Consider the following 21958-nt stretch of genomic DNA (forward strand, 5'->3'; position numbering starts at 1 on the left):
GACAGTGATTCAACACTTGCCTCATCATTTATCCCCCATTACCGCCCTATCCCCCTCCGAGATCAATTGCCCATGGTCCTTGTCCTCGTGGCGCATAACTTCCAACCATCCCTCCCCCCCACTCCCCGCTTTCTTTACCCCCAAATTCACACACAAGGACTCAAAACATGTGACGACGGGGACAAACCCCAGGTTCTTGTTCGCCGACGACCAATTCAAGATTGCGGCACATGGTCTCCTCTTTTTCAAATCATGGGGTAGATTTGGATACTAGGCTTGTCTCAGTCAATGCCTTGCTAGATTGCCTTTTCGCACGGATGCAGGTGATCTGACAGGGAAGGGGGGGGAACAACTCAGCCTCAGTCTGCTGTCCAGCCTGTCCTTGATAAGAAGAGTACAATTATACAGTCCAGCTCGCGTGCCTCACAGCTTTCGTGTCAGAGGGTCTAGAGCTCTGCGAGGCAGCGGCGCACGGGGTGCCCATCTCCCATTCCAGAGGGCACCGTCAGCTGTACGTTCTAGGTCGGTCTGCCAGCCCTGTAAGGTTGACGGCGACCATCGTCAGCAGTCCGGGAGCAAGTCAGCAGCTCCCCATTATTGTCGTCGTCGTCGTCACCTCTTTTTTGTGCTTCCCCTCTTTCTCGGTTGAAAAAGAAGACAACATATCATATGCATGGTTTATTTGCGCTGATGGAGACGATGAATATCCACACTCCCCTCTCGTGGGCCCCCTGTTAAGTAAATGCCTGCTTCCCCCGCAATCAGGCCCCATGGCGAAGATGCCGCGTCGCGTAGGGGTTGGTTGGCTGGGTGCCAAAAGTGGCGGCGGATCCCGAGATTTGCTGGGCCTCGTCCTGCAAGAAGCCCATGTCTGCTCGTCTGGATGGAGATCACGGAGGAGAGAGCCATGCGAGCTGCCTGGTTAGGCTGAGGCCAGCATTTTTTATACACTTTTTTTTATTCCCACACTTCTCTGATCTGACAGGCCAAGAGAGGAGATGGTCTTGTCTGACAGGGCTGGCTGAGCCCAGGCAGCTGCTGCATAGCCATTCAATAGCCCCGGGCAGTGTATCACGACCCTAGCGACGGATGCCACGATGCTTCAGACACAGTGTGTCTTTTTTAAATGTCCTCATCAGTGTCTGCGATAGCATCAACAAGATAGGACAATCAGATGGTCCTTCAGCTAGACAGATAGACAAAAGGTCTCACATCGTACCATCGACTCATTTCTCTTCGGCCGGGTTCGCTCCGAATGAGGCCCGAGCTTTCTCCCCTTTTTTTCTCCCACGATAACCACGGTAGCGTAGCGAAAGAGCCCCAGCCTCACTTTTTTTGGTCGTATCGCGATGGATCGGATCAGTTCACCGAGGCGTCTGGACTTTGTTTGCTGGCTCCACATGGCCGCACCCCGTCGACCCAGACCTGTCAGAACACATCATCAGAGCTTGATTGATGTGCGAATTGAAGACACGCAAAAAGATTCCCCTTGAAAAATGTGCAAAATGCTTGACGTGGACGAACGCCAAGGTGGGATCGACCAAGTGTCGGTTTGTCTTACCATGAGGGTTCTATCGAATGCGGGTGAGATACGACGCCGAGTTGTAGCGCTCGTATCACCAGCGACCGTCCAACATTCTTTTTCAAGCATCAAAATAAAGAATGAGAAAAAAAATCTGACCGAATACGTGAGATGTAGTTACTTTGTCAAGCAAAGATCCGCCAAAAAGCAAAGAAGGAAGAAAGAAAAAACTCGGCATCCCCCCAAAAGTTAACCGTAGCCATCCAGTCAAATCTCAGGCCGTCCATCCATCTCGACTCGGACGACTCCAACAGGGCGGGTTCAACACCCCAACGGCGAACCCTCATCTTTCCGCTTGGTGTGTGTGCGAGGATGATACTCAACAACAACAGATGGACTCGAAGAAATTCCCTCAAAAGATGCCATCTTTCGTGACATCCCGATGCTAGGTCGGACCCGGGAATCTGACTCTCTCACGACATGTCAGCCATCGGTCGCCCCGAAAGACAAAGATAAGATGGCATTTGACTAGGAAGTATCTAGGTATTCCCTCCCCGCAGAAAAAAAGGCTGGATTGATCCGAAAAGGCTTTTTTCCTGTGCCTTGTTCGTGTCAAACAAAGCAAAGCAAAAGCCTTGCCCATCTTTTTTTGGCCCTCACTCCAGTTTCAAACCACATGGGACGAGACAGCCGAGCAGCTCTCCCGCTATGGCCACGCCGGGTTGAATCTCACACTGTGCTGTCTGCCCGCTGGGCCGCCCCGGGACGGGCTGCCTTGTTGGGCAGCGGGAGCGGAGGTCGCCACAGTGGATGAGGCCCAGCTCTCCCAGCGACGAGGCACAGTGCGGCTCAGCACCCCACGCCCCTTTTGAGTGAATCACGCCCCCTCCCCTAGAGGCGCCCCCTGTAAAAACCCGCCACCCTCCACTTCCAGCGACCGACCTGAGGCTCCAGTCCCATCCATTTTGAGTGGAGACCTCCAGGGCTTCATATTTCCATGTCCCATCCCCCCGAAATCCCCTTCCCCAGCTTTTCTATCTTCCCTTCCTCTCCCATCATATCATCTACAAATCTACAGACCCTCAAATCTTGGTCACATCTATTCAGCGTTTCTTGCCTGTTTTTCTTATTCACGAGCTGGAGCTCCTTTTGATCAGTGCTTGACGCATCCACCAACTACTTACTCGCCACACACCGAGAAGGTACATCTCCCTTTGTTTATACCGTCGTGTCCATTCCAAACGACCCAAACAAAGACATCAACCACAACAACAAACAACCACGCGCAAACAAACAACTTTTTATATAACTCTATACACATACCAGCCCAGCGCAGGTCGCAATTCACAATTACAAACTCTTGCGATCAACTCTTCACACACACAACAACCGTCACCATGGCTTCTTCAACCGAGACAACTTGCTACTACCTCGTTCCCAATCTCCAGGCCCTCGACCCCTCAGCCCGCGAAGTCGACGCTTCAGCCTACACTTGGGTCCAGCCCACCATCATCGAGGATGAGGATCTTACCTTTGGCGGAAAGGCCTTGAGTACCTGGTATGAGGAGGAACGTCGCCGTCTCAGCAGCGGCAGCGACGAGGAGGAGCGCCGCGGACGCGAGCGCGTGAGGAGGAATTACTCGCGATCTTCCAAGTCGCACAAGAAGTAATCGACTCGAGTCAAGATCAGGAGGAAGAGGGAGCTTGATGGCGGACATCTCGACATTATGATACCCCTTTAGACGCGTCCAACGACCTCGACATCTACCGCCACTAGCAATCCCATGCTTTCTCCACGGATCAGCCTGTCAAACAGACAAGGCATCTCCATCTACCATCTACCTCTTGCATCCTACCTCACAGACCTCGCCATCACAACGAAACGACTATAGACACTCAGACTCAGATATCCACCCAACCCGATACACCTCCAACCTCTTCCACCTGGGAACACACATGTACAACTTCCCTCAAACCCAACCTACCTCTTCTCTTTTGCTCGGTCTACATCAGCATCAGCATTAGCATTCGGAACTCTCACGGAAAGCGCATTTAGACTTATGGAGAAACACGCATTTCTCTGCCGAACCCCCATTTCATCATCTGTGCAAGGCGGGAAAGCACAGAAGGGGGTCTCGCAACATCCTTCAGGCGTTGTTTTATTGTTTTATTTTGCATTTGGGATACCCCACACGGTTGGAAATTATTTATTACCACGACGCACGCGGGCGTGACTTTCACTGTCCTGCTTCTGTGATCTCGGTGCGAAGGGGGGCAAAGGGAATCGGATCCTGGATTATGAGATGGGCGGCGACTCTGATCCCGCAAGAGGTAGCTCTTACTGAATGGCAGAAATACCATAAGTTAACCACACAATGACTTTTTCGCCTCTTGCTGCGCCTTGTATGTGATGTATTTGATCTGAGATGTTGACGTCGACCGCGTCTGCTTTACGCCACAGTTTGATTACGATGAGATACGCCACGAAGCGAAAGCGAGGTGATCGACGCGTTCATCGCAGCCTAAACAAAACACAGCTACCGTATCCAGAGCTCACCCAGAGTAAGCTCTACGTCTCACTCTTTACAACGTTACAGCTTCTCTTGAGAGCTGTTGCGCATCACGCCGACAGTGGCAGATGATCCACCCATGAGGTCATCCAACACGCCCCCCCTCCCCTTGTCAAGAGCAAGCAATCATGCCACTACCACGTGTAGAGCGAGGACCAGCTCTCCATGGACTGGGCGAACTCAGGGACAGTGCTTGCAGGTCAGGGCCCATTGAAACGCGATCCTCTTGTTTCTTTCACTGCCATGATGGATGACGTCGTGATTCATGCTGCGGTTCAAGTAAGGCTGGACAGCGCTTGATCTTGACAAACCGAGCTTAGCGGTCGATCATTTGGGGGAAAGAGGTTGCATAAGCATACAAGGCTTATTAAGTAGAAGAGGGTGGGAGGGAATACGCACAATACGATTGTGCAGATAATCGACTTCTGAAGTCTTCGCCACTTTAGAAGAAAAAGAGCGTGATTTCCCATGTTGCTCTCCCGTCCCTTATGTCTCGGGCAACAACTCACCTCGGAGCCGCGCCGGACCGTAAGATCTGGGATTTTTTGATTGACGTGCGTAGGGTCATCAGGCAGGGCATGGGTACGAGTCAAGAAGCGCGTGGGGGTTGCCGATCAGGTCACGCATGGTGAGACGCGGGGTGGTGGGTGTTGCCATGTTGTGGGTTGAGGTTTTGTGATGCCATTTCAAGGTCGGGTATCATGATTTGCATCATTTCTTCGGTTATTGTTGTAGATTCCGGGGCGTCGGGCGTAAATTGGGCAACTCGGGAGTCGGGTTTACGTACAAGTGAGTGAGGCTGCTGGACGGCAGGTTTATGCGGGAGTGTTGAAGAGGGTGTCATGTAGTTGTTCCCGAGTTGCCGGTGGAACTACCTTTGATTGAGACATTACCAGGACTGCAATTTTAGGCTGAACATTGACTTGGCCTATGTTCATCAGCCTATCGAGGTACAAGGAAGTGTCCATGGTTTCAGTTGTGGTTCCGGAACACGAGCGGCCAGGGGACCTTGTAACCGGCAGTTGAAGAAGATTAGCCTATAGTCAAACTAAGACTCCCGCTATCTATAGTTTGAGAGCTTCACTAGTTATTAGAATGGGCCATGTCTCATGCTATGAGACTGACAGAAGTGTCTCAAGGTGTCAGACTTCAGTTAACTTGAGACCCTGACGGCTGAGACTTAGCACCCAGGCCTCCGACGGGCCGGCACTTGTTCTGTCTTTTCCCAGACCATAGGCCATTTCAATATCTCCTTGCTTGCGCGGGGACTGCCATCGCGTACCGAGCTAGGATCTAGACTAATTATGATTAGATTCTTCTTAGGCTCACTAAAATATAGATAAAAGATTAATAAATTATTATATAAATTTAATAGAGGCTTAGATAGTGCTTTAATAGTAGAGGTTAATACGCCCTGGTAGCCCTCGCGTAAGCAAGGAGATATAAACCAGAGCCAAGGGTAGATTTAGTGCGGATTTGCAGGGGTTCCATTAACCCCAGATCTTTTCACCGTGGTCTGTCCTCCACGTCCCCCCGCCTCCGGCGTTGATCTCGAGACTTCACCATGGGAACTGGACCCTCAGTTGTGTCACTCTTTCTCATAATTTCCAAGGGCTCCAACATATATCTTGTCAACTTCTTTAGATGTCCGTGGTCCAAATTAAACTTCTTGCCCTGCCTGCTTTGGTCTACATGCTCCCCCGTTCCCAAATGTCCCGCTCACTGCCCATCAGTACCTTTGGCTCAGGTACAGCTCCAGGTTGTTTGATCGCATATTGCATATCTGGGAGTCATCTTTTCGAGCTGTTTCTATCAAGTCAACCCCCTCAGTGGTAGATACAAATCCTTGGAGCTGCAACAGACAAGAAACACTGCCCAGCCAGGATAACCCACATGACTCGGCCAATATTGACTTGCATTCATCAAGACCGTCAACTTTCCAAGTTGCTTCTACGGTCATCTTACAAGGGTTTCCCAGTAGAGACCGTCTGTGTCACACTCGCATGGGTTGGTAGGGTGATCAGCTTGACACCACAGCAATCAAGACAGGGCGAACAATGGCTCGAGTTAACCTCCCATATCTACAGTGTTGCATCGTCTTGGTATGTTCATATTCCGTAGTGTTTAATCTGAAATACCTGAACTGAGACGCGACCCAGTAACAAATACGCGACCCCGGCCTATGGCCCAAGCAGGACCGCCGACTTGACAACCTCAAACAAACCATAGATGTTCATATAGGGCCAGCACCCCGAGCATTGCCATTCGGGCAAAGCCAATATTCATTCTTTGACTTCCAGATACTCTGTCTACTACTTTCATGATGTCTTTATGCCCAAAAATTAATAACGCTAGCAAACAGGCGCGAAGAGGCAGGAGAGTAGTAGATGATCGCTTAGTATTGCAATTCAGACACCAGGTGTCCGGCAGTTTAAACAAGCTTCACTGCAATTTTAGCCCGCACAGTGGGATGAGTTAGCCCAACGGGGATCTTTGTGTTTATCAGCCATTGCTTGCATACGCATGGTTCGCCTTCGGTTCTGCATATTTCTACGTTACGGTGGTCGCCTTGTTGCCTGTCGAGTTTCTTCACTGCAAATTTAACCCGCCCACGGACTTGCACTCCCTGCACACTTGTATATGTGATATCTAAGCCAACTACAGGCTCGATTCTAGGAAGAGTCGATATAGCATTATCCCCAAAGCATGACAAAATCGAGCCCGGACTTCCTCGAAAGGCAAATAGGTCATAAAAGGCCAGATCCTACATAAAGAACAGCATTGCCGTGAAGTAGTGTCACGTTCCAAGGTCTTGCAGTTGTGCAGCCAAGGCTACCAGACAGTCCAGGAAATTAACCAGACACCACGACGCCAAACTTACGTAGCTTCTCTCAAAAACAGTATTGTAATTATTTTCTTGAGAAGAAGGTGATTCAATGTGGTCATACTAGTTTTGCCTCTTGTCTTCCTCGTTTCGATCCAACGTTTAGAACTCTTCTGTCTACTGCCAGAGAACTAATCGACGCTGAGGGGATTCTTATTTGCGGTCTACCAGCCGGAACAGAGTCGAGCTCTCCAGGCACAAGGCGTGTTCTCCGATCAATCAGCAGGCCTGGGTACAATGCTCGGCTGTGGTTCGCCTTCAGATCTACATATGTCTGCCTCGCATCACTCAGCCCTATGAATCCACCACTGCAATTTTAACAGGCACACGGCCTTTCCTGAAATGCGCAATGACATCAGCTGATCTAGCGGCAATGCAACGTGAATTGACATCTCGCCCTCTCAGTGTCTACGCCTGGTCCGGTGTCAAGGTGGTTCGCCTTCGGCTCTGCAGCGCAAGGCGACCGCGGCGAGGCAAACAAGCCCCCATCTTTCACTGCAATTTTAACACGCACACGGGGTCTATTTTGATACTCGTATTGAAGATAGTCGTACCTAGGTTTGTCAATCGCGTGTAAGATTGACAACGCCGGGCCACTCGTCGCGAGCTTATATGTGTACAGTCTAAGCTAACTCCAAGTTTAATCCTAGGAAATATTTGTATAACATGTTCTCTAAGACAATAAGCATGCAGATTCCAGACCCTAGTAGGAAGCAAACAGACAATCATCGGCATTGCCAGGGGGAATAGCCTTGTCGTGAGGTGGTGCCACCTTATAAGGCTTTGGCTGTGAGTTAAGAAATGAACGAGATGCTAGAACACAGAAACTATCTAATTATCTAAATATTCCATAAAATCCACTGCCTTAATAAGAGGATGATTCAATTCCTTAAGACTAGGGCCTTTTCTTTTTCTTTTTTAGCCTAGTTGCCTACTCCCTCAACGGCTTGCATGCAGCATGGTGATCGTTTACATTAAACCACAGAACCTCTCCAGCCTATCGCAAGGGAAACACTCAACGGTGAAGTAATTCCCACTATGGCTTATTAGTCAGACCAGTCGTGCTCTCTAGATGCAAGGTATGTTCCCTGGGTAACCAACAGTCCCGGATTCAATGCTAAGTTGTGTCAACAAATGTCCAAACCGTCCATCAAGATCGGGCAAGCATGGTTGTGGCAGTGTATTCCTTGGCTGCATATGCGTAAACTGAGCGGGGGGTCATCGCATCGCGACAACCTTCACTGCAATTTAAACCCCTCCCAAGGAACGGCAGAGGTACTTAGCCAAGAGCTGCGTCAGCATCCAAACCAGGCCCCAAAACCAGGCACTAAAACCGGCAAATGCACAAGTGCCAATCATGAAGGCATTGTCTGCGTTGTTTCGTTTTTCACTGCAATTTTAACCCCCCTCAAGAAACGGTGGGCCCACGAAGAAGGACCGTTGACCAGCAAATTCATGTGTTGTCAGAGTCACTCCGAGTCATAGCCCTCTAAGTGGAGGACGGAAGCCAGCAAGAGGGCAAAGGCCATGGGCTCAAGGGAGCTTGGTAGACTCGATCCGGAGTGCCACCGTAGGAGATTTTAGCTGTAAATCTCTCTTCCTGAAGCTTTTGCTTCGAGGCGCAGTAATAGCACTGTCTGTTTCTTTGCTCTTGTGAACGAGATGAGCCATGCGTTTGGTCATCGAATGGTATAACAAAACGGTTGGGCCTGTCAACGCAGGAGCCCAAAGAGCCTCAAAAACAAAGCGACCAATTACAATTCCGCCGCGCAGAAGTTTCACGATCAATGCCTCTCAATGCCTTATACGTAATTTCGCCAGCTTTCCAGAGGGTCCGTTCGAGGATATAAGCTTTTGCATCCTGCCCAACCTCCCGGGTGAGACCCAAGGTCAATCCCTGCAGGGGTAATACATCAAACAAATGCTTATTTTTCCAACCGTGTTACTAATTTTTTTGCATGAGAATGCCGAAACCTCGTTCAAATGATGCCGAGGTGAAGCGGACTCGGGTCGGGCATCAAATGGATCCCGTACAGGGTAAAAAACCAGATTTCACGACGCAAGGAGTAAAAAAAAATTTGACAGGTGACAGGGGCAATCAAAAGTAAACAAAATCTCGGCATGAGGGTTTTGTTTTCCTGGGCTTCACGACCCGCCGAAGCCGTCGTACCCGGCGCTTAGACTCCGGCATTTACTTGAGAGGCACAGTCCGGCAAGACCGGAATACGGCTTTCAAGGCTGGCCGGAAGAGAGAGATACGGTGTAGCTGACCGCATGGATGAATTGGTGACGACAAAACGCCAGCTTTTTTCTTCTGTGCTTATGGCCTGATTATTGTCCACATCAGCAATAAAAATAACACACACACACACGATTTGCCAACTGGCTAGGAAACATCGATAGGGCTGACGGTCGAGAACCCGAGGACATGGGTGGGTGGGAAACGCCAGAAAGATGTGACGCCACAGGATGGTAAGCCACATTCCCCGGAATCAAAGGAAAAGCCCGTGTGTCCGCCTTTGTTTTCTCGTTTCTCGGCAAGCTTGGGAATTCACAGCCCCTCCTAGCTGAGGTGGTACAAGACGAGGGCATACGACTTGTCCTCGTACAGACAGACAATCAAGCATCTGATGCCGCCTTGCAGGTAGCCACATGCAAGACTTGCACATCCCCCGCATGATTGACCGCTTGCCCTCCCTTTCCATTGTCTGTAATTAATGTGTCTCATTTCATTATCTATCAGTGTCTTTGTTCAGTGTCATCTTGTCCCGTCATGTGGATCCAAGGGTCTCCCGGTCCGCTAACGGGAGCCCACATCGGCGAAGCGGGTCTCTCCCTGACTTTCAGCCCTTTGAGCGACAAAGTGTGTGTGTGAGTGTGAGTCAACAAAGTCCATGATGTCTGCAAGAGAAAATCTTTTGATGACCGGGTATATCGGAAGCCGCGGGCATCCAGGGCTTATGTACGATATCATGATAATTCTACAGTACCTTACTTTTGACTCAGGCCGGCCGTTCGGTTCATCGTCATGATACAATCATTGCCGGATCCCCGTTATCTTTGTCTCTGGCGCCAAAGCTTATCGTTGCCAATTCATGGTCTTGTGACCCTTTTCTTGTAGAGCTGGGCTTAGATCCCGCCAAGCTGGATTCACGCACGGGTATTCGCAGGCCAAGCTTTGTGCTTTGTCTTGTTTTTGAGGTTTGGTCGTCTTGGCTACAGTAGTTGCAGTGAGCTGCTGATCAGGACTGACAACCACACGTCTTTTCTCCAGACAATGATGAAACCTGGTCCCGTTGTGCATTTGGACCCCATGACAGTTTGCCCAAGATACAAAACTACAAACCATTCACTTGCTGTCCCGTCTCACAGCCCCTTTCTGCGCCCTCCTGCATGTGACGACAACGCCCGCCCTCCTCCAGAGCAAAAACCAGCCCGCCACACGCGCCGTCAAGGTTCCCTGATCTGGTCCCTCGCCCTGCACATCCGAGCAATCCATCAAAAAAAGACAGGCCGTCCAAGCCGTGGCGTCTGCCGCCCTTTCAGCCCGCTTATCCACCAAGGGGGGGGGAGGCCCCCTCACACCCATCTCGGTACTCGCCGTTGGGCACCCAAGATATAAAGGGACCTGACGTCTTTCTTTGACGCAGTCTCTTTTTATTTCAGTAGCTTTACTTTACTCCTTATTGTGGTCGCATAATTAACAGGGTCTTGCCTGTCATATTGGGCGAGCCAGTGTAATGACGATCCGACCCACCACAACAGAGACAACGCATCAAACGCCTTGACCTTTGAAGGAAAAGCAAGAAAAGCGACGAGTTTCAAGTGCCGATTGCGCGGCTATATTTACTGGCAATTAATTGATTTTGATTGCGATATAATCTCGACAGCCCTGCTGTCTCACAAATCTTTTACGACTCTTACCTCTTTTACTCTCACCATACTCTTCACATCAACTCTCTCGACTTACACAAACACCACCAAAATGTATCGTGAGAATCGCCCTGGTCGTCTCTCCCTCCCCGCCATGTGGAGCCCTCCCGAGGACGCCATGCCCAAGCACCACCACCACCACCGCGAAGACCGTCCCACGACGATGGATCGGGCTCGTCAGGCGAGCACATGCTCCGAACGCAGCTGCGAGGGCATGTCGGCCGATGAGACGCGCGATCTTTGGAGGTGCATGCTTGAGCTGCAGCTGCGGTACGGCTGCTACAACTCTACGAGGATAGACATGGCTCTTGATGCTGGTGATGAAGGGCTTGATCTTATGCGTGAGTTTTCTCGTCAATTGAGGAGTGTGATTTAATGCTGATTGCCGTAGCGAACCGTTTCATCATCGATACTCTCAATGAATCTGTCATTGACCTCCCCAACGAAGGCCGCGAGATGCTCAACCGCTTTCTATGCCCATCATCTTGCGCGACAAAGCAAAAGTGGAAGTTTTGGAAGAAGGAATGAATCAGACTGTCAAGGGAGTTTCATAGGATCGGAAAATTGGGGTGCATTGGAATTGCTTTAACGGCGCATTGAGCATGGTGGGCACAGGCACATTTTAGAGGGCATCATCTCGCAAGTTGAAACAAAGCCGGAGTTGGTAATTGGAGGTTTTTTTTTCGTCGTCTTTTCTGTTCAAAATCATTTTCATTTGTTCGATACCCTGACAGAATGGATCATCATAGCCTTCATATATTCGTTACAGCTTGGTTTGCATAAACTCACTTTCCCCATATCCCATGTGTCGCGCCTGAATCTTCATGCTCTCAAGCACCCTCCCCTTGACACCCTCATCCTCAATGTCCATGCCCGTGAACCCCCCATACGTAGCTCGGAACTCGTACTTTTTCAAGATCCCCCACATGCGAGACATTTCGTCTAGGTTGAGGGGTATGAAATTGGGGATGCTGTACAGAAACGAAAACGAATTCAGTCCCGGCGGCTTGGACCGTGAAGTCCCAGTGGCGTCCACCTCCCAGCCTCCAACGCCCGAGGCTGTGGTCATGAGCGTATCAGCGATGAGCAACCGCCCGTCAAAGAGCAAAACCATGGATCCGGGGAAGTGTCCCCCGAGCTTGATGGCTTTCACCCCGCTCACAACCTCCGTCTCGGTCGAGGCCAGCGGGATCTGGTGCGCCGACGCCATCGTGGCCCACCGGGCGTCTTCGGCGGACAGGTACACGGGGCACCCGAATGCCCTCGCCCACTGAACATGCGTGCTGTAAAAGTGCGGGTGGCTTATCACAATCGCCCGCAAGCCCCCAAGGGCCTGGATCCTGGAGATGGTCTCCTCGTCGAGGAGGGAGATGCAGTCCCACAGTATATTGCCTTCTGGCGTTTGAATGAGAATAGCGCGCTGTCCGATGGCGAGCTTTGGCGTCGATGAGATGAATGTGAGTCTAGAGTCTGCGGGGCAAGGCGTGAATTCGTTCCTGTGAGTCTTTCCCAGCTCCTCCAGAGTTGAGAAGGATTGACCAGACGCCGGGACAAATTGCCGTGGATCGTCGCAAATGTGACACGTCTTGACCTTGGAGCGATCATCCGTGGGGAACTGCGTGCCGCACGTCACGCAGACGAGCCAAGTCGCCGCGGTGACGGGGTCGTAGGGCTCTGGGGTGAAGCTCATTCTTGAGTGATCTACAGAGTTGAAAGCCGGGATGCCGTGTCGAGTGTGTGCCGAAGTCAAGGCTGTAGTGGTTGTTATATCAATTGCCTTGTTTCTCGTATCCCACTTTCTCCCCCACTCTCGAGGCTAACGTGCTGCTTCTTGATGTACGAAGGGCGTAATTGAAGCCTGGGATGTCTCAAGCCGAGGTCGGACTCTGCACAGGCTGTTACTCGACAGAAGAATTATCATGGTACTCAACACCAAAAAGAATTGTGTTTGTAAGCTTGCGAATTACTCAGCTGCCCCGGAGATGGTCGATTCTTTACTGACGTCACACGAAACATGTTCACACCCACTCTCGGCACATGTGTAGATCTCGGGATAATCCTTGCCGTGTGATTAGGATGGATCAATTGAGTCATAAAAGAAATAATTACTAAACACCAAGAATTCATCATCGTCAAAGTCCAGGATACGCCTAGTTCATTTGAGTCATAACACAGGGAATCCATTGCTAAATGCTCGTCGCTACCAGAGCCAACCAATTTACATGCTAAACCGCCTCAGCAACATCCATAAAAAAAACAGTCTTGACAAGACTCACCACGCCTCCCACATCTGCTGTCCTATGGAAATCAGCCGGTTAAACAACTGATCCCTCATAACAACCGCGGTGAGATGCAACTCCCTGCCATCCTTGGTCTTGACCATCAACCCATCCACAATCTCACTCCCCATAGCCCACCCAACAATAATCTTGCTCTTCCACCCAAGGCCGCCCATCTTCTTGAGCTCCGCAATCTCCCCAATCGTAACCGTCCACGCGGGCTTCACATCTCCAATATCCGACGTCCAGCTCACAGCAGGTGTCGTAGCCGTAGCAGTAATGTAAGCATGTCCCTTTTTACCCTTGTACCGCGCCGGGAACCGGATCGGCCCCGTAGCCGGGTTCGGCTGCTCTTGACCCTTGACGACGCCGAGGCGGTTCTTGGCGTGCCGGGCTCCGATCTTGGCCTTTGCCTTGTCGGCTGCGAGGGCCGTTTGTACGCCGCCCTTTGTCGTGCCGCGGATAAAGTTCATGATTCTGTGCGACTTCTTGTGCTTGGTCTTTTCTTCTTCTTCTTCGTGCTCGTCTTCGTGGATTATTTCCGGGTCGGGTTGCACCGCCTCGGCGATTTCACCCTGAGAGACTCCTTCTGATGGTGTCAGTCTTGGCTCAGCAATTGCAAGTTGCAGATACACACCTAAATGATCCAGACCCTCACCGGCGGTCGCATGAGGTTCACACGGGGGAGGAACATCAGAAGTCGGAGGCGGAGGCAGAGGAGCCTTGTTCCTCTCTCCAATACGCAAAAGAGTAATGGCCAGCTGAGCATTCGTCGGCACCCCCCTAAGGATAGTGTTTCGCAGCTCAACATATTTCTCCCAGCGAGGGTACGTCCTGTTGACAAAGTTCAAAGCCGGAGTGATGACGGGATCACCAAAGAATCCGAAGCCAGCGGCGAATCCTGTGCCCTTCATGAGCATGTACGGGGACGTGAACCATGCTCCGAGGAGGAGAGGGAAGAGAGCTCCCACGAGGATAATCTTGGGTCTGTGACGGTGGAAAGGCGCAGCTGGACTGAGGGCGTTTCCGAATCTCTCCCAGGTATCGACAAAGTCGGCGATCAGATGCATCGTTGGACGAGCCTTGGCCCACACGGCGTCGGACACTGGCTTCTTGGCCCTGTTATGCTCAACACCTGTTCGATTTCCTCCCGTCTTTTGCTTCGCATCGGTAACATCCTCTGTGAGCTGAGTCGGATCCGGAGCGGCGCTATCCTCATCGGGATCCGCCTGAGGATGCTTTCCAGCAGCGGTGCTCACAACAATCTGGGAGCATTAGTCAGTTGCCTCCTTGTAGAGCATGGCGTCACTCTTACACCTGAACATACCGTAGACAAACTCGTGACAAAACTGTGAGCCTCCTGCTCAACCGCCTCGCCCTTGTGCTTCTCTGGTGCTCCAGTAACTGAATCATCCGACGCAAGAACACCAGCCGCTGGTGTCTGAACACCTCCAGTCTTGGGGTCGATCAGAGAAGGAGGAGCTCCGGGAAAGCAGATATCTCTCGCTCGCGTAGAGACAACGAGGGTCATTAGAAAGATGATGATGGTTGGTCCGAGAAGATCGAGAAGCCACGCCAGAGAGTACACAGCCAAGAAAGCAGATGTCCTCTGATACTCCTTCCAAGATCGGAGTCTGACAATATGCTTCCAGAAAGAAAACAGCTGCACAAAAACAGACATGTACAGTCTCTCAATCTGCGCCCTCAACTTTTCCGGCGAAAACTCTTCATCGTCCGCAATGTTCATATCCAACTCTCCCAGCGGTGGCTCCTCAATACTCCTGACATAAAAAACCTGCTTGTCAAACCTCCTAATCAGAGTCCACAGGTCGTCGTTCTTGAGACCCCCGACGAGGGGCTGCGGCACACGGTGCACTTCATCGTTCCAGCCTAGGTTCTTTACTTCGACGTCGCCGTGTTCGATCTGGCTTGCGCCTTTTTCTTCAAAGTTCTTGCTCTCCTCAGCAAGGGCATGGCTTGTCGTTGGGGCTTCTTCTTGGTGCGATTCGATGATTTCTGGTTCGCTCCCTGCGCCGGCTGTCGAGGGCCGACGCGTGGATTCGTCGTTTGCTGGCACGTCCATGTTTAGTTGGTGGAACGAGAAGAAGATTGATCAAGAGAAAGAGCTCACCTGAACAGGATTTCATCATTTATCAAGGCACATCTCAACCTCGTCCAACCTGGAATCTGTCTCAGGCGCCCCGCCGCCTACGTCAACCGCCGTCGTGGACAATCCAGCGACGAGTCGTGACGTCATGAGATATGTATCAGCTGAAAACGACGCGAGTATTATGTCTTCCACGACGTGAAAACAGGGTGGCCTAGTGTATTAACGGTAGTACTGCATCTTTTTAGAGCTCTCTAGTTACAGTATTACTGTAGATAGGGCGGTCATCGGTTATGTCACTAAAATGAAATGCTAGTAAAAGCATCAACCCCAGGGCGATGCACCACTTATTATTCTATTGCAAGGGGCTTTGCTTTTACTGTAACACTTGTAATTGACTCCAGTGTATTAAATACTAAACGACAAGTCAAAGCCTAGAGACTCCAACGTCATGTAGTCAGATGGAAGTTGTTCAAAGGCCGTCAGTTCAAGATCATCAATGTTGAAGTAGGTGGCATGCTGGACACCGTCGTCAGATGTCAACGGAAAGGAGCTGGAGCCCTGAGGCTCGGCGCTAACCCAGTTGTCTTGGCTGTTCAGAGGAACCTCTTGCTGGCCGTCACTCTGCCGATGCTCTCCACCTGCTGCAGCCGGCGCCAGGGCCTCTCGCGACTCTTGCCAGCCCTCAGCTGCGTCTTGGTTCTCGATCGACGGGGAGTCGATCCGTAGGGCCTGGTTCATGGTGTGCCAATACCGTCTTGGAGGGGTCCAAGAGTCAGATAGCTCTTCCAAAGTCTTCATGGCTGTCTTTAACCCTTTCCGTGCGCCCTGACTAGTCTCGTATGCACGCGAATCCTCGCCGTGAAGCGTCACGAGAATAGCCATCAGTGTACAGTGTGTAGCTGTCAATGGACTCTGCCGAAAGCTCCCAAAGGTCTCACGGTATCGTTCAGTTATGAGACATATCTCTTTGGCGGCCTCCCGACACATGGCGGATGCTTTCCTGCGAACATCAGAAGCGGCTGTGTGGTGAAGCTCCGGGGCGGTGTCAGATTCACCCAACGGCTTATTGGTTATGAATGGCTTGCAAAGAAGAATAATGGACGTGTGATAGACCATGTGTAGGATGTGGACATGCGGCGATCTTTGAGAATTCTGCTGTTCACGAGTGTCTAATCCCACATGGTCGGGAAGTGAATGGTACCAACCTCTTAGTGTCATGAGGCACATGTCAAAGAACGAGTACTTCTCGGCATCGAGCACCGTCTTGTTGGGCGCATAGCTGAGATTCGTGAGTACGGACCCTTTGGACGAGGAACCAAGAGGAACTCACAGCGTCGTGAGAATCTTTTCCAGAATTACGCAATGTGTGCTGAGTTCCCGCAGAATAGAGACGGGCGAAGTAATCGTCTCGTTGGAGTCGGATGATGCTGCCGAGACCGTTGCAGGAAGTACCGTACTTGGTAGTGGCACAGATCCCTGGTAGTCCTTGCAAGAGTTAGAGTCAAGCACCAGATCTGGACTGCCCTCCACATGGCGACGGGGCAGATGAGCATGAGGGACCTACCAGCATGGTACACACACGCCCAGTGTAGGTAGCCCAGAGTTTATCAGAGCAGTACAGCGACCAATAGATCTGATGTCGAAGCTGAATGTCTTCAGCTGTCAGAGAAGAAGACCCAGGGGCAGAGGAGGCGTCAAGGTTGAGACCCATATCGAGCACCAAGCGGATTGCCATCCCGTGGTGTAGCCAGCCCGAGGCATCAGATCCGATAGCCTAGGACAGATGAGATCGGTCAGGAGTCTTGGTCATAGAAAAGAGCAGGTAGAGAATGCTTACCACGTACATGATGGCCATGATGGTAAGAGACTGTATCGTCGTGATGCTTGGCCATTTGAGATCCACTTGGAGAAGAGCTTCTGCTTGTTGAAGAAAGCCTAGCCCGGCAGTGTTGGTATCTTGCGCGTCGGTCCTCACCTGCTCTAGAGGAGAGTATCTGGATGCTATCGCAAGAATGCAATATAGGAGCAAACTACTAAAGTACCGACCGCCATCGCGTCTGCTCTCGAAGAACAGTTTCCTATCGACTACTTGAAACCAGGGTTGTTCCCATTCAAAGTATGTTTCGACAAGGTGGTCGACCAGATGGGTCGGTAACTCGGGTACGTCTTGTGTGCTTGGTGAAGAGTCGGAAGTGACAACGTCCCGCCTGACTGCATCTCGAGGCACGCCATCACCACTGCCGGTGTCCCCTAAAACAAGTGGATCATGCGGTTCAGTGCTTGCAGCTAGCCGAGATTGAAGCTCCGGGCGCCCACTCGTCGAGCCATAGAAGCCTGGTTGGCCACCACCGCTACTCCGCGAGGTGTCTTGACCTCGGAGGCATGCAGAACCAGCACTGGCTGTTCTCAGGGCAGGAGGAGTAGTGTGGTCCGCTATAGCAGCGGTAATCCTTCCCTGGAGGCTCGCAGACGGAGAAGTCGGTGACCCATCAGGGACATCGATGCTGATGCCGAGGACTTGGAGCGTCTGCTCGAGTAGGTTGACTCTGTTTTGAAGGAGTTGCATTTGCGATTTGGGGGCGGACCCCCGATTGTCAGCCTCAGTGGAGAAGACGCACGTCAGGCGACGATCCAAACATCTGGAGCAACATGGCTTCTGACCATCACACTGCTACTATGAGCGAGAGGTCTGGGCAGTGCTAGGCGGCTGGCTTACTTTGGCTCGCCGACGGCGACATTCTCGACAGGCACGGTTCACGTACTTGGTCCGGCTTCTGACGGAACCCCGGTCTCGCCGAGGGGAATCTGTGGCATGCTGCGCTGATTCACTCATGACTGGTGATCTTGTTTCGATGTGTAAGTGATACTGGCCAGGATGGTCATGGTGGGCGGCGGGGCAGGATTTTTGTTTCCTCGGCGGAATCTAGATTCCGCGCCTATGCCACATCTAGAAAACACTGATGAAGAAGCAGAGAGAGCCTATCTCCTTATTTAAGTTCGCACCAATGGAGATTTAACTTGGAAATCTAACTATCTTGAGTAGATGGTGCCGGGGTAGCCTATCTCGTATCGTTTGTTCGTCGTTGGTTGACTATGGCTTGCTATCCTTCCACCTGGGTCTTTGTCTCTCGACGAAGCTTGATAAGTTATCCCTAAAGAGCGACCTAGATAGGTATAGTAACCTTTTACAACTTCTGTTTGCAAAGAGATTTGTTCAATTCATTGGCTGTATTACTCAGTGTTGGGTACTTTTGCCTTCTTCTTTTGTCTTATTATTGTGGCATGGTAAGGTGTCACCAAGACTTGCGCTGATAACCATTGGAAATCAAAGTCAAACAGTATCTAGTACAAGCCAACTAGTATGTTAAAAATGGTATTTAATTTCATAAAGCTATTAGCCACTTCCCAGCTTGACTGGGTACTCCACTGACTCGATTTCATCCGAGTACTGTAACCCTCCCTGTCTTCTAACCTCGTCCATCACCTCCATCATGGCAATAGATTCCTCGAGAGTGGTCAACCTTCCCTCCTTTCTACCCTCCATCAACGCCAGTGCCGCCTCATCTGCCTCCCATAACAACCTTGGCCTTCATCTTCAGCGTTTATATATCCGGCAAATCCGTTGTGCCAGCCACTCCCCTCTCCAGGCCCAGGAATTGGCCAGTGGTCGTCATTTACTGTGCCGTCAGAAGCATGGTTGTTGTCTCATCTGCCAGATGATCCGGAGGGTACTGGGTCATTATCGGCAACACTGACTTGAAAATTTGGCCTGTTGAGCTTACCTTTTCCATCACGGCTTGCACCCCGTGTCGTTTGCGAGTCTCGATAGGCTGAGTGAGATGAAGTGCCAAGAAAGGCCATGTGAGGCTGTATACACCAAGATCTAGTAGGGCACCGCCGGCAAGGGCTGGGTTGACCAGTCTATGCTTGCCGCCCTTGAAGGTTTCTTCCGGGTCGGTCGCAAAGTTGCAGTCTGCTTTCACCCTCTTCACGTTGCCAATGTGGCCCTAGACAATGGTGTCCAGCACGTAGGATGTCAACGGGATGTATCTGGTTCAAAAGGCCTCCATCAAGAAGCAGTTCTTGCCCCTCGCTACTTCAGCCAGGCGTTTGACGTGTGCCGAGTTGACTGTAAAGGCCTTTTCACAGAGTACATTCTTCCCGGCTTCGAGGCACATCATGACGTTTTGATAGTGATGTGAGTGAGGAGTGGCGACGTGGATGATATCGACATTATCGTCTTGGGTCCGCTCGCTGTGTGAGCCATACGCCGAGGCAGATGCTGTACCAGGCTCTTCCAGAACAATTTTTCTCGGAAGGCCGAGAAAGACGAAGACGCGGCAACAATGGCATGTTGGAAACCTTGAACACCACGCGTGGCAGGGTCGAGTAGAAGATCACAGGTACTGCAAGTGTCAGCCCATGAGCAGACCTATCCGTGAAGAGTTGTGATTACGAACAATGTTTTTGCTATCTCGCCGGTGGCGAGGATCCCCCAACGGATGATTCGTGGCGAGGACATGACTGAAGATTTTGACGCTGGACTGTTCTTGACGATACGGCTTGCGTTGTTGGGAGTACACGAGTCACAAGTGGCGACCTTTATCTTGATAATAGAACGGCACATGTAAGTTTGCTTTGTTCAAGTCTGTTATCAGGTATGCCGACTCGAGAGCAAAGGTCCCTCTCATGATATCGTTGGGGAACGAGGGGTTGGCATGATACGGCGGAATTTAGATTCCTCAGCCCCTGTCTGAGCCAGCTCGGCATATACGAATGATCTAGCCAGGGGGAGATATGCATGCCCTTTCCTCCGATTGGGTACCTGAACCTGGCAAGCGGATCTTTGGGACTGGATCCCCCAAAGCCCTTTATCTGGCTTAGACATAGCTTTGTGAGAACTGGAAACGTCAAATATTGCTTGATTAGTTTAAGATGCGTATCTATGCATTTTAAGACTTTGTACAAGGCATTCAGAAAAGGCAAAAGGTAACACGTTTTATTCTCAGACTGAGATAGTCTGTAACCATCTACTCATTCAAAGACAATACATGCCATGACTACAGAGCCTTCATAATCATCCCCATGATGCGCAAATCCTGCTCCGCATCCACCAGGTCAGTCTTGATATTTTTGCCAGTTGTGACCCAATCGTACAGCTCCTTCAGTTCTAAAGTGTAGGCATCCTCGTACGTCACGCGTGTCGTCGTCTCCCTGTAAGCTCCATCTACGTTCTCCGAGATGTGCATCGTGACCGGGAGCCCTTTGACGTAAGGCGTATCAAACTTCACGCGAATGGTCTTGTCGGTGCCGTAGACCTCGATGTGGCAGTCGAATCGCGGCACATTATCAATGCCAGATTCATAGCTGACGTTGAAACCTGGGTACTTGAAAAGGACGCTGCAGGAATGTCAGATCAGTTTGAAGGACGGCCGGGGAATGGACATACTTCCAAAATGGCATAGTCACCGAGGCGCCGTGGATACCAATCGGCATTCCCAGAGTCTCGCGCATGGCAGAGAGGTCGTGTGACCCCAGACCTCCCAGATACCTCCAGAAGAGACGGTTCTCCTCGCTGGACTCAGCAGAGCACTCGGCAAGCGCAGTTTCAAAAGCCTTGTCACGCTGGGCTGCCAGATCATCAACGTCTTGTTGGCGGAAATCGTTGAACCGCTTGGGGTATGTGCCGGACTGGGAGACAAAGGGCTGCGGTTGACCAATGATATCTGTTAGATGTATGGCGGATCAGCTCATCTGCGTTATAGTTACAGGAGAAAAGAGACATTGAATACCTCGAACTCGAGCGTAAAGAATCTTGTCTAGCCCTCCAACTTGATCGACTGCCTGTCTAAAGGCGGAGGCATATCTACGCATATATCCTACCATAACCCGACCCTTGGAGGCCTCTTCAGCCTTCTTGATCTGCTGCAAATCTTGCAGGTTGAGTGCAGCTGGTTTCTCAATCAAGACGTGCTTGTCATGGCCGAGGGCCAGGATAGCGTGGTATGCATGGTTTTCATCGCTGCTCAGCACCAGTACAACATCGACGTTAGCAGATCGGCACAGCTCGTCTGGGTCCCTTGTTGTCTGGATCTCGCCGCTGTTTGGAACTCGACTCTTGACGTGCTGTAGGGCTTGATTGGAGACGTCGCAGAGATATGTCAAGCGAAACAGGTGGGAGAGGAACCCTAAGGTCGGAACATGGATGACTTGGGCCACCTCGCCACAGCCGATGAGGCCAACTCGTAACACGCGACCACTCTCCATGGCAAACAAGAAAGAGGTTTAGTTGTATGCGGTATCTGATAAAAAGAAAGCGACTTATCTACCAGTAATATGAGCTTAGTCCGTTGAAATATCAAGCCCCTGAACTCCTGACCCCCGGCGAGAACCTTATCAAGAGGAATTTGAATTCCGCCAACCCACTCCCCACATGGGCGCCCCAGGACTATCATGATAGCGTTTATCTCGTACCATGGGGAAGGGGATCCGGGGGAAATGAGGCTCACGTGGGTTGTGTTGATACTGCAAAGTACTGTTAGCGCTCGCAATCGATTGATAGGGAGAGCTGCGGGGAAACAAACATATAAGAGCATGGCAGCAGACCTTGTTGACTGACTAACCTTTTCCCTGGAAATCCAGATCAATACTCATACATCT

The 21958-nt window shown here is 51.0% G+C and overlaps 7 protein-coding genes across 7 annotated transcripts; 2 read left to right on the plus strand and 5 right to left on the minus strand.

Moving 5' to 3' along the window:
- Positions 1–1505: 1505 nt before the first annotated feature.
- On the plus strand, positions 1506–2054 carry NECHADRAFT_75676 (uncharacterized protein; the record flags this gene model as incomplete). The annotated part of the gene is made up of 3 exons (XM_003053944.1): positions 1506–1550; positions 1700–1880; positions 1915–2054. 3 exons carry the CDS (start codon positions 1506–1508, stop codon positions 2052–2054), a joined length of 366 nt encoding a protein of 121 aa, XP_003053990.1.
- Positions 2055–2559: 505 nt separating this feature from the next.
- NECHADRAFT_99035 (uncharacterized protein) lies at positions 2560–3874 on the plus strand. Its single transcript, XM_003053945.1, has 2 exons — positions 2560–3188; positions 3265–3874. Exons 1-2 carry the CDS (start codon positions 2920–2922, stop codon positions 3545–3547), a joined length of 552 nt encoding a protein of 183 aa, XP_003053991.1. The 5' UTR covers positions 2560–2919; the 3' UTR covers positions 3548–3874.
- Positions 3875–10532: 6658 nt separating this feature from the next.
- On the minus strand, positions 10533–12599 carry NECHADRAFT_103278 (uncharacterized protein; the record flags this gene model as incomplete). Its single annotated transcript, XM_003054639.1, has 2 exons — positions 10533–11228; positions 11279–12599. One exon carries the CDS (start codon positions 12597–12599, stop codon positions 11673–11675), a length of 927 nt encoding a protein of 308 aa, XP_003054685.1. The 3' UTR covers positions 10533–11228; positions 11279–11672.
- Positions 12600–13181: 582 nt separating this feature from the next.
- Positions 13182–15271, minus strand: NECHADRAFT_90534 (uncharacterized protein; the record flags this gene model as incomplete). The annotated part of the gene is made up of 4 exons (XM_003054640.1): positions 13182–13777; positions 13826–14453; positions 14516–15204; positions 15241–15271. 4 exons carry the CDS (start codon positions 15269–15271, stop codon positions 13182–13184), a joined length of 1944 nt encoding a protein of 647 aa, XP_003054686.1.
- Positions 15272–15703: 432 nt separating this feature from the next.
- Positions 15704–18131, minus strand: NECHADRAFT_75680 (uncharacterized protein; the record flags this gene model as incomplete). Its single annotated transcript, XM_003054641.1, has 5 exons — positions 15704–16577; positions 16629–16783; positions 16863–17072; positions 17136–17937; positions 18061–18131. The coding sequence occupies 5 exons, from the start codon at positions 18129–18131 to the stop codon at positions 15704–15706; spliced, it is 2112 nt and encodes a 703-aa protein (XP_003054687.1).
- A 561-nt stretch (positions 18132–18692) lies between these two features.
- NECHADRAFT_75681 (uncharacterized protein) lies at positions 18693–19820 on the minus strand (the record flags this gene model as incomplete). The annotated part of the gene is made up of 5 exons (XM_003054642.1): positions 18693–18879; positions 18977–19029; positions 19081–19305; positions 19396–19660; positions 19759–19820. 5 exons carry the CDS (start codon positions 19818–19820, stop codon positions 18693–18695), a joined length of 792 nt encoding a protein of 263 aa, XP_003054688.1.
- A 538-nt stretch (positions 19821–20358) lies between these two features.
- Positions 20359–21565, minus strand: NECHADRAFT_75682 (uncharacterized protein; the record flags this gene model as incomplete). The annotated part of the gene is made up of 3 exons (XM_003054643.1): positions 20359–20698; positions 20748–21024; positions 21091–21565. The coding sequence occupies 3 exons, from the start codon at positions 21563–21565 to the stop codon at positions 20359–20361; spliced, it is 1092 nt and encodes a 363-aa protein (XP_003054689.1).
- Positions 21566–21958: the final 393 nt, after the last annotated feature.

Source organism: Fusarium vanettenii (genome assembly GCF_000151355.1).
Source record: "Fusarium vanettenii 77-13-4 chromosome 1 genomic scaffold NECHAsca_1_chr1_3_0, whole genome shotgun sequence".
NCBI lineage: Eukaryota > Fungi > Ascomycota > Sordariomycetes > Hypocreales > Nectriaceae > Fusarium > Fusarium vanettenii.

Excerpts from the sequence above, each read along its gene's own strand:
- NECHADRAFT_99035 (XM_003053945.1), top strand. The coding sequence starts at position 2,920 with ATGGCTTCTTCAACCGAGACAACTTGCTACTACCTCGTTCCCAATCTC. Across the intron at positions 3,189-3,264 it reads TCTTCCAAGTCGCACAAGAA|ACGCGTCCAACGACCTCGAC; the intron begins GTAATCGACTCG and ends ATACCCCTTTAG.